This window comes from Calliopsis andreniformis, chromosome 12 (assembly GCF_051401765.1).
Source record: "Calliopsis andreniformis isolate RMS-2024a chromosome 12, iyCalAndr_principal, whole genome shotgun sequence".
Classification (NCBI taxonomy): domain Eukaryota; kingdom Metazoa; phylum Arthropoda; class Insecta; order Hymenoptera; family Andrenidae; genus Calliopsis; species Calliopsis andreniformis.
In genome coordinates this window covers 4800553-4813759 of record NC_135073.1, presented here as the reverse complement: position 1 = coordinate 4813759, position 13207 = coordinate 4800553, and the positions used below count along the sequence as shown (strand labels likewise).

General features: G+C 32.6%; 2 protein-coding genes across 3 annotated transcripts in view; one reads left to right on the top strand and one right to left on the bottom strand.

Annotated features, from left to right (window-relative positions):
• The window catches only part of LOC143185917 (very long chain fatty acid elongase 1-like), a 35121-nt gene extending 31221 nt beyond the window's left edge, over positions 1-3900 (bottom strand). The window contains exon 1 of the mRNA XM_076389246.1: positions 3780-3900. Coding sequence (XP_076245361.1) covers positions 3780-3900 — 121 coding nt within the window. The remainder of the gene's footprint in view (positions 1-3779) is intronic.
• Mmp2 (Matrix metalloproteinase 2) overlaps positions 1-13207 on the top strand; it is a 244653-nt gene that overhangs the window by 201413 nt on the left and 30033 nt on the right. For both annotated transcript variants that reach the window (XM_076390052.1, XM_076390051.1), the window contains 2 exons: positions 6912-7058; positions 12845-12987. In XM_076390052.1, coding sequence (XP_076246167.1) covers positions 6912-7058; positions 12845-12987 — 290 coding nt within the window. The remainder of the gene's footprint in view (positions 1-6911; positions 7059-12844; positions 12988-13207) is intronic.

Genomic DNA, 13207 nt, shown 5'->3' with positions numbered 1-13207 from the left:
TCGAATGTTTTAGTCACAGCTGTAACAGGGAACGTCGATCGCTATTTCCATGTAACGAAATTTTAAACTGTGCTTGGTAAAATAATGTAAGACACTGAGAATGTTATTAAATCTGATACGAAACGAGAATGATATTAGAGACACAAGAAAAACGAGTGCTCTTGGGAAAAGAAATTACATACTGTAGCTTGAATGTACGTACAATAATTACACCTAGGTCTCTTTTTACACGGTAAATCTATATCGTCTAAATAGAGTCGTGTAAAAATAGACTTGCAAGTAATAAAACGACAAGCTGCAAATTGTAAATTAATTTTGAAACAACTCCGTTTACACAGTTTTTTTATAAGGTATAAAAAGAGACCCAGGCGTAGGAACTTGTTTTTTCTCTTACTTAACCAAAGCCATAATAAGATCATTAGATTCTTTGACAATCATTAACCCTCGAAAAGCCAACTATCTGGAACCACACCGCCAGCTAACACGGGGTCAAAAATGACCTAGCGTTGGCTAGGCGAATGTAACAGCAAAATGATTGTAGTTCAAGAAGAAATAAAAAATTTGGAAGACCTTCAAAAAGCTTTTTACCCATTCTTTACTCAGGTTTAGATAGCATTTAATTCAGTTAAAGATGAAATCAAATGTCGAGTGACCTCTGACAGCATCTTTATTCTTATGAATTCCAACATGAAAGCAAAATATCAATGTTCCTCTTTAAAGGTCTGCACACGATCAATTTTAATGACAATAATATTGTTGATTCAATTTGATAATAATTTTGTCAATCCACATCAATCTAAGCGCTTGACGTATAAAATATCGAAATTCCGTAAATATTCAATCTTCATTTCTTCAATATAGACCGTACTCGATCAATAACATTGTCAATACTTTTTGATATTATCTGCGGGCCCTTTTTAATTATTAAACTGATCATTCAAAAGTATTTAATTGGTAATCTATGATCCATGATGTTACCACATCCAAAGCAGTAAACGGTTATCAAATACATACCAGCATTAATCTAACTCGACCTGCACTGCTGGCGAAGCATTGTATAATTCGAGGAACATAATTTACATCCAGATATTTCAAGTAATAATAGCAACATTAATAAATTATTAGCACTAGTATTCGTATTAGTCTTTTCCATTCGATTTCGTTCACGAAAAGTATTTTAATTTGTTTTAAGCGTTTTTCATTTTTAAGCTGCTAAGCTAAAATTGTGAATTCAAATTTTGTTTAAGCACAAGAAATTTGTTTTTAAACTAAATTGGAACCTCTTGACCCTGTTTATTACTTAAAAGCAGTACTATTTAATTTACTGTCCTTACTTTCCTAGTATACAACTGTTCATGCCATGGATTAAAACAATATCTGAGTCATGATTTATTTATATTAATGTTCACAAAAGAATATTTCGCAGATTAATGACTGCAAGAGATGCTACAAAGTTGAAGTAAAATTGTGCGAATTAGAATCGAACCGAAATAGGAACTAGGTACATTTGGCATAAAATTAATGGACTCCCCAGAGTTATTAAGAAGAATACCTCAGGTTGTAGGTTTCATGAGTATTCGATCGACCCTATTGTTTGTTTCGAAGACAAATAGTTCGAAACGAAGAAAAACTAGAGGTATTAAACCAAGGGGATCACCATTCATGAGAAAGGCTATTAGTTATGATTAGTGACATTGCGAGCGAAGTGTACGTCTAAAATTACGATATCTGACGGTGGTAGAGGAGTAAAAATCGTCTCTTTTTCCCCATTATTCATCGTTTGCCCATCAAAATGCATGTGAGTTCACCTCAAGCTGTAGTTCTACGTCACGTGTGCCATAGTTCTAGATTAGTCTATCTATCGAAAAACCGTCTGTGCGATCGTTGGTCAGTTTGTGTACAACCGACGAATTGTGAAATACAACCTGTGATAAAAACTGAACAGTTGAAAATATAAAATAAAAATTTTTGTTTCGCCATTTCGTTTTCGATAAATTCACCCTTGAATTTTGATCGAGTGTGAATACGTCGCAATAAAAATTTTGTTTCTTGGAACGTATTCAGACTGAGGAGAATGTTTCTACTTTACAATAAGTAGAATCAGTGGTCAGAGCGTTTGCCCTCTTTATCTCATATCTTTAAGTGTGTAAATCTTTTTCGAGACACACGTACTTGATCACAGTTCCAATACAATTTTCACGAAAACGATACGCAATGACAAAAAATTCTATTCTACATTTTCGACCTTCTTTACCATGAAAAATGAGCACGTTTCCACTTGTACTACTGATTCTAAAATATATTGTATATATATACTTTTCATTTATTTTCATTTACTTTTCATTTACTTTTCATTACAATTTCATTTATACCAATCTGTGTGATAGTGTGAAGTTGTGATTTATGAAAAGACAAGTTAATTATTTCAATTAGGGTCAGGACGAGAAAAGCGCCTGTCTAAAGTTGAACCGTGATAAAATTCCTTCTACTGTAAAAATAAAAAAAAAAAAAAAAAACAAATAACTCGTCAGGAAAAGACGTTGCTTGTAAGTAACTCATAATTAAGAAAATGAGCAGTACATTGAAGATGTGAACATCTAAAACAAATAAATCAGGAATCTTAAGATTTCATTGCCCAAGTTTTTTACTGTTAAAGACATTTAGGTATAAAGTGTGTCCAAAAGTTGATTGAATTTGACGTTTTTCTAAAATAGCTAGTAGATAGTTTTATTAAGAGTTAGATGGCTTGTTGTGACTCTCATAGATGATGGAAATAATTTTGATAAACTTTGTCTAAAATGTGTTGCATAAACATAAATGATGTAGACTGTATACAACTTTTGAATTTTTTCTTATTTCTAAAAAGGACTAAATTCTAACTAAAATTCTGGTTATATAAAATTGAAGAGGTAACATGAAATACTATTTTAGAAAAAATAAGTTGTAAAATTATATTAAAATGTCAACAAGTATTAAAAGATTTTAATGTTAATAAGTTTCAAAGGTAACAGTATTTACTTATTAATTTTACAATAATATCATACATATGTATATCTATCTACATTTCTGTAAACCCTCTTTCGACCTGCACAACCATTAAGGGATTACAATTGGCAAAGCAAGCAACTGCATTCACAGTTCATCCTTAGAGTCCTCCAACAATTTGCATTCATAAAATATGCACGCTACATCGTTTAGTCCTAGTTGACGTTATACAGAATTATTAATATCAAGTATTTCGTCTTTTATGAGCAAACAATTCAGCACTTTAGCTTCTTTCATTATATTATATTCAAAAACGCAATGTACTGAAAGTCCTCACTGATGTTCCAATACTGATACAATTATTTTGAAATAGCGTAATTTTTTTGTTTATTTGAAAACCATTAAATTCCAATGTTAATATGCACATGTAGCTTTTCCAAAGCAGCATTAATATAATTTCGTATCCACTGAACAAAATAATTTCAACAAATACGAACGACTATTTTGGGAGAGTCTTATAATCTTCATAACAACTAATCTTCAAACATTGTTAAACACCTTAATGCAACGATCAAAATCCTGGTATTTCATACGTCTATCCCTATCCTATCTTATATTCCTTCCCTCCCTTCAAATCTAACTCTAAACAAATTTTTATTGAGAAATAGTACCCCCACTCGGAAAGTTCAATCAATGGAACAAACAAGTATTTGAAAGTACTAAACTCCTTTGGTCCTTTCGCTAGCATTGAATTTATTTGGCTATGTGCACTCACAAAGTATTCCTTTACGCACCATTCGAGCGTGTCCTAAGCACGCTGTTACGTTTGTCCTCATGAACAGTGCGTATGGAGATAGAGAAAGATGGCATAGGCAACTGTTTCCCTGCGTGACTGCAAGAGCCGCAGAGCCGCATAACACCCGTGTATCCGCATAGCCTGCGGCCCTCCGCGTCACTCTTTTTAGTCTTTCAGCTTGATCCTGGTACGTAGAAAAAGCGACAACACGACCTTTCGAAATTCACGAACGTTTAGACAAGGAAAGCGAGTGAAGCTAGTTTACTTTGGTGAACGCGAAATCTTTTCACTTCAATAGATTCTTTCTTGTCCTCTCTCTTGTTATTTCTCTTTTCTCTAACTCCTTCCGCTAATTTCTTCTAATTAGGCTTTAATGAAGCCATTCTGATGGGTTTTAATTAGCAATGACGTTGCACGTTTATTGTGCTCTGGTACTACTCTTATTGTGCAGTCGAAAAAGATGCAGCGGATACGAATCTGGGTGATTTCCTAATAAGGACCTGGGCTTAATTTGTGCCTGGAATGAGGACTAATCAGTACGTTGCGCGTTTCCTTGGATCTTGACCTAGTCTTTTTAATGGATTGTTTCAAACGATTTTTTATTCAACGTCGTTGAAAAGAATAGCTATGAAGGAAATGGTGACATAGTGTCTGACATTGGTAATCAATTTTTATTGATCGTAATCTTAGAAGGTTCGTTGGATACTTTTTTACTCTAATGTGACGTTTACCTATTTTAATAAAGCTGTTCAATTTAAAAAAAAAATATAATATCTATAGTTTTTGGAAAAGCCATAATTTTCAAGTTACTGCTGATTCCACATAAGTTGTAATCTCTGTTGTATTATAATGACATATCAATACCAAACATATTTTTACGTAGGGTTTTAAAGAAGAACATTGGAGAGTTTAATTTTTAGTTTAATTTTTAGACTGTATTAGATTTCTTTCGTAATTATAAGTTTTTATAATTATATTTAATTATAAGTATTACTTTTTATATTTAGAAATTTATAATTACTATTATAAAGTAAGAGATATTACATTTGTTATATAACAAAATATTACGAGGCTTGTTTATGTTTAGAGTTTTTGTTATGTGTTTATTAAATGCTTCCTGAAGAACTCTTATGTTGTATTGCATTGCATCATCCCTTTATTACTCGTTAATTCATTTACATTCGTAATGCATACAATTCCAGACAAAATTTTGAAATCACTTGTTAATTCTCATTAAAATTATGATCTGTGGCACAATACTTTTTACTCAAATCTAATATTTTCAATAATTACTACAGCTCTTATTTCACAACAATAAATTAATTTAATATAACTGTTTATTGTTATCTAATTAAAACCAATACAAAAAAAAGATATCCTAACATTGAATCGCGTGTGTATATTTAATTTTGATAATATAATTATGAAAGTCATTAAAAAAATTGTCGAAAGTCTATAACGTTCTCGACCATTACTTGAATTATCAGTATGTCACGCGAAACGCGACATGAAAGGCACTTTTTCACGGACGTCGTATCAGTCAGAAAAATAGCCGTAAATACACGCGACGCATGTACTCAGCCTGTTGAAAAATGCAGTGTGCAATTAGCAGGCTTTTTAATGTGTCTGGAGTGGCCTCTGCAAATATGTGCTCTGTTCGGTATTGAATAAAACGAGTCAATTGTATAGCTATGTTTGTTTTCCGTGCCGAGATGCAGATGTACTGTTACAATTTACATGTGTCAATAGTACTGCCAATTAATTTATAAACGTTGCACAGTGCTTTTAAGCAGCCAATTGTTCACGAAAAAACTATTACTTTAATTAGCTTCTATTTGCTAATTCTTAGTTTCATCAAGCTTCTAAATCTAAATTTTTATCTGCAAGAATTGTACAAACAAAATAATATGGATATAAAAAGCAATAATTACAATACTTTTAAGAGTACTATTTAACTTTTGGTCTTTCTTTTTCTTTTCAATACTGATATTAATATTAAATTATTTTGTATGTTTTTAATAAAGTTCCAATGAACTATTTATCTTTTCTATGTTGGAAGACACAAAAAATTTGTGAAGAAAAATATTTGCATCATTGACTTTATTTCTGCCATATTCTAGACCATATCTTAGACGTGAAACTCTAGTTCTCCTAAATTAGTAAAATTAATAAAACAAATTCATGTATATGTATATAATACACGTTTCAAGTAAATATTAATTAAAATAAATTACAACATAATACAGTTTGCGGAGATTATACATACGTAAATAAGACACCTTTATCGTTGATTTCATTACGAGAACAAGTTCTCAAAGTTCTCAAACTTTATAAATTATTATTCTTTCTCCCGTCGCTGAAAACGAATATTCATTACAATTGTTCATAAAAATGCAATCGATTAAAAAAAGTTAAAAAGTGAACATTTTTAAAATCTTTTAGAATTAGGTATATTTCTTCTACATACGTGTCATCCTATCTGTATGTTATAGACCAGATCTTTGAAATTATTTTCTTCTTAGGAAATAATAAAAACCTTACCTCATTTAATACACATTTAAATGACAGTATGCAATATTAAAATGAACGATATCGTATTTAATGATTATTGGAGAGAGATACGTATTACCTTCAGACGAAAAAATAAAAATTTAGAATTCAAAAATGATTCCAAGAAAAATTTTAATTAACGAAAATTTGTACAAAAGTACTTCCAACAAGTTCTAAAATAAGAAAGGAAGTAATTCGAAAAATTTAACTGGAACAGTAATATCGACTCCTTTTAGAGCTTATCGGAAAACGCATTGCTCGCCGCTTCCTTATTTTCCACGGGAACATAATTTCAGCAATTCCACGGAATTTCCGTCTTCCAACGCGCGACAACATTTCCTTTATTATTTTCCTCTCCACTCGGAAATAATTTACCTAATTTCCTACAGGCACTCGCGCCCTTCGTCCATCGTTCGAATCGTTTTCCTTTCAGTGTCTCCCGCCGGAAATATTTGCCTTTCGATTCGCCCTCTCTGCTGGTTACCCAGTCGAAGCACTCAAAGGAGCGAAAGCGTCGTTGCTCGTCGAAAAATTGATTTTCAGTGGAATCCCTAATGATATCTCTTCCTTTCTGTTGCAGCTTGAGAACCGAGCAGCCGAGCGGCCTCGACACAGGCGGCGTTCGCCTAGAGCTGAGCAAAGCTCTCGACCTGTGGGCAAGGAACTCGAGGCTCACCTTTCACGAGGTTAACAGCAACCGAGCGGACATTCTGGTGTACTTCCATCGGTGGGTATTGCTTTCGTTATTTTGAAATGAAATTGTTAGGCCTGTTGTGGGCGCATAACTCTTACTATTAGGATCTGGTTGTACATTTGATACATAATGCTAAAGCACTAAAGTGCATAATGATGCAGATATGCATGATCCAAGTTGTTTCTTAATATTTTCGTATTGGAAGATTGAAAATAACGAAATTACGAGCTGCTTCATATACAGGATGAGGCAACTAAAACAGATCATTTGAATAACTGTTTACTGTTGATGGTAGAAAACAAGTTTGTAAAAAACTTGGTCGTTTTCAACAGGGACTGGTTTGTCAATCATTTTTTATAGGTGAATGTGTAGAAAAGATATGAAGCTCAACATTGTTTTTCAAATAAAAATCGCGCATTTTGAGTTGCATCAATCGATCTGACATGTCACTTTCTCCAGAAAGTACTAAAAGTCACTTATTATATCAAAAAATCTGTAGTGTAGGAGATATTTTTATTTAAAAATGACAAATTGATAATTTGTACATCTACCTGAACCTCGGTTTTTTCTAATAATAAGTAATATTTTCTTGTACAAAATAGGACAGAGTAATAAAATTAATTATTTTTCAACATGATTGGTTTAGTTCTTTTTTGCCGAAAGTGACGAACTGTATCGATTTATGTGTCTAAAAATATATGTTTCTGTTTACATAAGGAAAGTTAATTTTCATATCTCCTCTATAACTCCATTTATAAAAAAATGATTGACTCAAGAGTATGTCCTCTTTGAAACCAAAGAAGTTGGTTTTTATAAATTTCGTTCTATCGACAGCAAACGATTTATTAAATGGACCTATTTTAATTGACTCACCCTGTATCTATGGGTTTCAGAAAAGTTAATGTTTGCAAAAAATGTAATACTGATTAAACAAACCACTGCTGCAAACGTATCATAATAAAGTTAAAGAATGTAACTATATGTCAAGAATAGAAAAAGGATATATATATTACACTATTATTGGAATCATAATCCCGCTAAAAAGATAAAGTCTTTCTCTCTGTTCATAATAATTTTATCATCTATTGTACCTTCATTTCTATGTTCAAGTAAAGAAAATAGGTCATAGATTTATGTACACCTGAGTTTAGTAGAAAATGAAAAGATTTATGTCAATGTGTAATTTAAACCTCTACGTTATACGTATCAAGTACCTGTTTAGCTGTTAGAAAGAATTACCATTATTAGGTAATCCTTATTAAGGAAACGGCCATTGGACATTTCTACTGTATCCTTTTGATCTTTAATCTTTGGAACGTTGAGTAGTCATTTGCTTAATAGGCAAATTGATCGTAATAACCTGTATCTACTTAAATATGTACATATTAATCAGCCGTATCGTATGTTAATCACTGTACGCTCAGTTAAATATGGAATAGTAATGTACAATAATAATACAGGTGTTTTTACCCAGCATGAATTCCTGTCTATCTTGGAGATAATTGAAATTTTACGTGATAAATGTTTTTATAATTGAGTCAATAGTGCAATGACTGCGTTCCCTAATTCAATTATCTTCGTCAGAACGATCTTGGCACGTATTTAGCACCCAGTACACATGCGTACATACACATAATGGGAACCAGTTCCAGAATTTCTCGAAATATTCCTCTAATGAATTTTTCAAATATTTCATACCTATAGTTTTAAGTCTTATCCAATGCTAGGAATAAAGGAATACCTAAACAAGGTACTATTTAGGTAATACCTAAACGAGTGATATTTAACAAGATTGCAGCAACAGTAGTAAATCTATGCAATTGACGAAATTGCCATACACGGTATATGCAACATCACTATGACGTAACGAAATTGCATACAAGGTTTACTGCAAGCATGAACTGAGTTATGCTCTACAAAAAAGATGTAGTACATAATAAAGCCTATGTACTTACAGTTTATGATTATACTTGGTTTTTAGTAGAGAAAATAATGAAATTCAAATTGAATAAAAACTAGAAAGTTACTTATAGGGAAAACTGATACATAGAAAAAAATGTTCTGCAATTATACCTGCAATGTATTATAGTTTCATATATCTCGTATATAGAATATATTTTATAGGGCATATTATATTTCACTAGTGACAAAACTATAAACAATGGAGCAGTTACCCGTTTACAACAAATAATAAATTACACAGACGATAAAACAAAAAATTAGCTACGGTTGAAAATATAATAGATAATATAATGTTCACTGATATATTAATATCAAAGTTATTATTTCATAAATTATAGAATAGTGTGCCAAAATTCCATTTTTCCACAGGTTTTACACTAATACTTTTTAGTAATTCTACTTTCTACTTCATGAATTTCCCATGAGGTAGCAAATCTGAAAAATCTGTTAAAATTCTGAATTCTTAACTTTTAACTAAATTGAAGGTAAAAGTGGGAAATAGAGACGTATTTTATAGCAACGTTGTGAATTTCTTTTGTTGGAGCAGCCTTTCACATTCCGATTGCAATTTCGCAAACTTGTCGGAATTCCTCTACTCCCATTCAGTTGCGTTTTTTTCCCCATAGAAAACGCATTTGAGCCTTGGGAAACGCTCGTGATGCATATTTTCTCTTTTGAACGTGTTCGCGAACGAATGGCGCGAAACTGTGGATGATTCCGCAACTTTTCACGTCTACCGAGTAATTCGCGCAAACAGTGGACATTATACAGGCGTCCCGTTTGACCATACTCTCGTTTCCAACTGCGTCGTTGTGGTAAATTTCCCAGTAACAAGCTGCGCCATAAATCGTGCTATTGATTTTCTCTTTATCTGCTTTCGTCGTTCTCCTCCCCTCTGCATTTAATCGTTCGCGTATTATTCTCCTCTGGCTTTTTATTTTTTCGAGAATGTTCGAAATTTGGTCCGAGTTGGAACAACCACGTTGAATCGGGAAAAGAGAGCGCGGAAATTCGGTGAATCCAGTTCTCAGTGGAGTTCAAGTGACGCACACAGCTCGAAACTCTGACAAGGGAACTAGACCTAAATGAGGGTTGGTTTATCGTGAAAATATTGGTGTTGTTGGAGCATAATTAGCTTTAATGAGAAAATCATGTGCGATGTATTAGCTGGTAATGGATTACGGTATGATGACGCAGAATAAAGCGATTACAGCTGGATTCATTTTAAACGTTCGTGGTCGTTCTTTATATATTTTCTATAACAGTGATTTGTAGATTAATTGTTTCTATCTGACAGTGTGTGAACATGATCCCTAATTAACAACACCGAGATATTTTTAAATTACTGTTGAAAATTAGAAATGTCGGTTTATTCAATTTAGGTATGTCGAAGGAACAACTAGCTTATAGACAGTTAATCATCTCGTTGAGAATGTATATGTTTAATTAATGCATTTTGTTTGTATAAACTGTGACATAGATTGCAGATTACACTAAAAGTGGATAAATTACATTCGCTACTATTTACTATTTTCATTCATTATGTCAGTATTGTCTGTACAAATGTGAAAAATATCAAATAAGTTTATTAAAAGTAGTAACAATTTGCAGCGATTTAGAGTGATCTTTGGAATGACTTATGCAATCAATAAGAATAACAATTTTCGAATGAGTTGCGACACTTCAAACAGTTTGTTGTGTTAGTTTCTAAAAAAAGTACATAAGTCCCAGGAAAAATTTATATTTATACAGGATTATTGACAACTGGTATCAGACAATGGAAAAGGATATTCTATATACAACAATTAGCTGAAAATCGAAAAGGATAAATTGCATTGAAAGCTTAATTGTAAAGTTATTAATTGCTGAAAATATCCCTTAAATGTGCTTAAAATGTGTCTGACATTACGTGGACTTATACTACTGCGTTTTACGTGGCTAATGCATGTCAGCAGTAGAATAAATCCCCATATCAGGCACTTTTCAGGTTCAAGTCAGGCGTATTTCAGGTATACTTATATGTAACAAGTAATAATTTAAAAGTAAGGCTTTAAATGCAATATTTTTATTCTCGATTTTCGTTTTATTTTACTACATATCATGGACATATTCAATTATGTCCACTTGCTGAAATATCATATTGTGCTGCGTAGAAAATACTCTATGACATGAATTTAGGTAATGATCCAAATTCATAAAATCACATTATAAATCAATAATAGAATATCCGTTTCATTAGAAAGTATAGTCTTATTTGAAGAAATATCCTTAATAATCTATGGACATTGATTTAAAATGTAGCAAAGAACAAAAAGTAGCCCTCGAGGAAAGAAATGTTTTCGAATAGTGCAGTAAAGGCTAACTAAGTCCAGTGCCATAAATCGAAGTGAACACAAATACAGATTTATTAAGCAGACTGTGTATTAATTAGTTTACATTTAATCATTGTGAAAATACATACATAGTATTACATACATCTCCAAAAATTATTCCGAGAAATACTAAATAAAATTATTATTCCTTTACTGCAATAATTTTATTACATACAACTTTACATACAACCAATTGTTTGTGTGTTACCCAACTGTCTTAACTCACAAACAGAGCAACCATCACGCTTTAACAATTGTGCAAAAGTTAGAAGAAGGGGAAAGCTCGGCAAACTGGATCCTCTCACACGATTAGTCACCCGAATGCCGCGGTTATCAATGGCATATTAGCTGTCTAGATAATTGACGGCTGCTCGCGAGTGGAATTTAATTACGGTGACCAGGGCAGCTGGTCTCTTTCCAAAGTAGGGAAAGGTCGAATTAAACGGAGTACCAGAATCGTGGGGATGGATTGCACATCGCGGAGCGAAAATGCCGCGAGAACTTTGTAGCTGTCGTAACGTCTGAATAAACAGCACGCTGGTGTAGAGTTGTTAACACGGGAACACGTACGTACATGTATAGACGCCGTGGGTGTGTCCTGTTCCCAAATGAAACCACCGCTACTTTCAAACGTCTGGCACGAAAGTTCATTTGCACAGGTGTCTGTTTGACGAACGAGGAGGGCGGGATCTGACCTAAAGAAGTGAATGACTGTTTTGTTCACGGAGGTTCTACGAACGTTTGAGCAGCTTAATTATAGACGGCTTCAAACACCGAGATATCATCCAAAAATTAAAACTTTCACTAGGGGTTTACTGTTTTATGGGATTAACAACGCAACGTTTTCCCAAGTGCACTCGTATTTTCTAAAAAGTTTTTATGCAGATGCACAGTGCTAGTCATAAGGAAGATTAAAAGCTGAATTAATAGTAATATGTGCATGTTACAAGAAAGAACCTGTTTCATGTTACATCTATCAAAACTGGAAATTATTTGGAATCAATTAATTGTGTTTTCTTTAAATTTTAGTCCAGTTTTCAGGAAAAAGGTGAATTTTTTTTTCATTGAGTGATTTCAAAAATCTATTCCACGCTGATAGCTAGTCACCAGAAAGCCACAAAAAGACTGTGAATATTTATACAGATATATGTTTTTATAATATATAGAAAAAAGTTATTGTAAAAAATGTAACTGACGCTTGAAAATTCTTTAGAAAATGATTGAGAACTTTCTTTTCTATTCTTCCATTTTACATAGTCAACTCTATGAACATATGTATATTTCATTATTACTATTTTTACTACAGCTACTTCAAGATTTATCCAGCTCGAAATTCCTACACCTATTCTCCAATTATTGTACACAAACAGTTTAAACTTAATTTAATAGTTTCCACTTTATATGTATAGTTAGTTACAGAATATAGCCATTAATTATAACAGTTCAACTTTTAATTGGGCCACTCATATTTCTCTTGTGTTTCAGTGGTTATCATGGTGATGGATATCCTTTCGATGGCAGGGGCCAGATCCTGGCGCACGCCTTCTTTCCAGGTAAAGATCGCGGTGGAGACGTTCATTTTGACGAAGAAGAAATATGGCTGCTGCAAGACGACGACAATGAAGAAGGTAAGACAAGATGACGAAAAACGTTCCTTTTTCTTTTCATGTCTTTCCACTCGTTAAGACACTGACAGTCACCAAATTGCTTTTGATGTTAGCTACAGGAGCCTAGTCACAGAACTAAACTACTTTACAAAAATGCTTGTTTAAAATTAAAGGTTATAAGGATTTAAGATAAAAGGATACTAATAATTATTATATTATTTAAAGTAAGTATTTTGCTTCT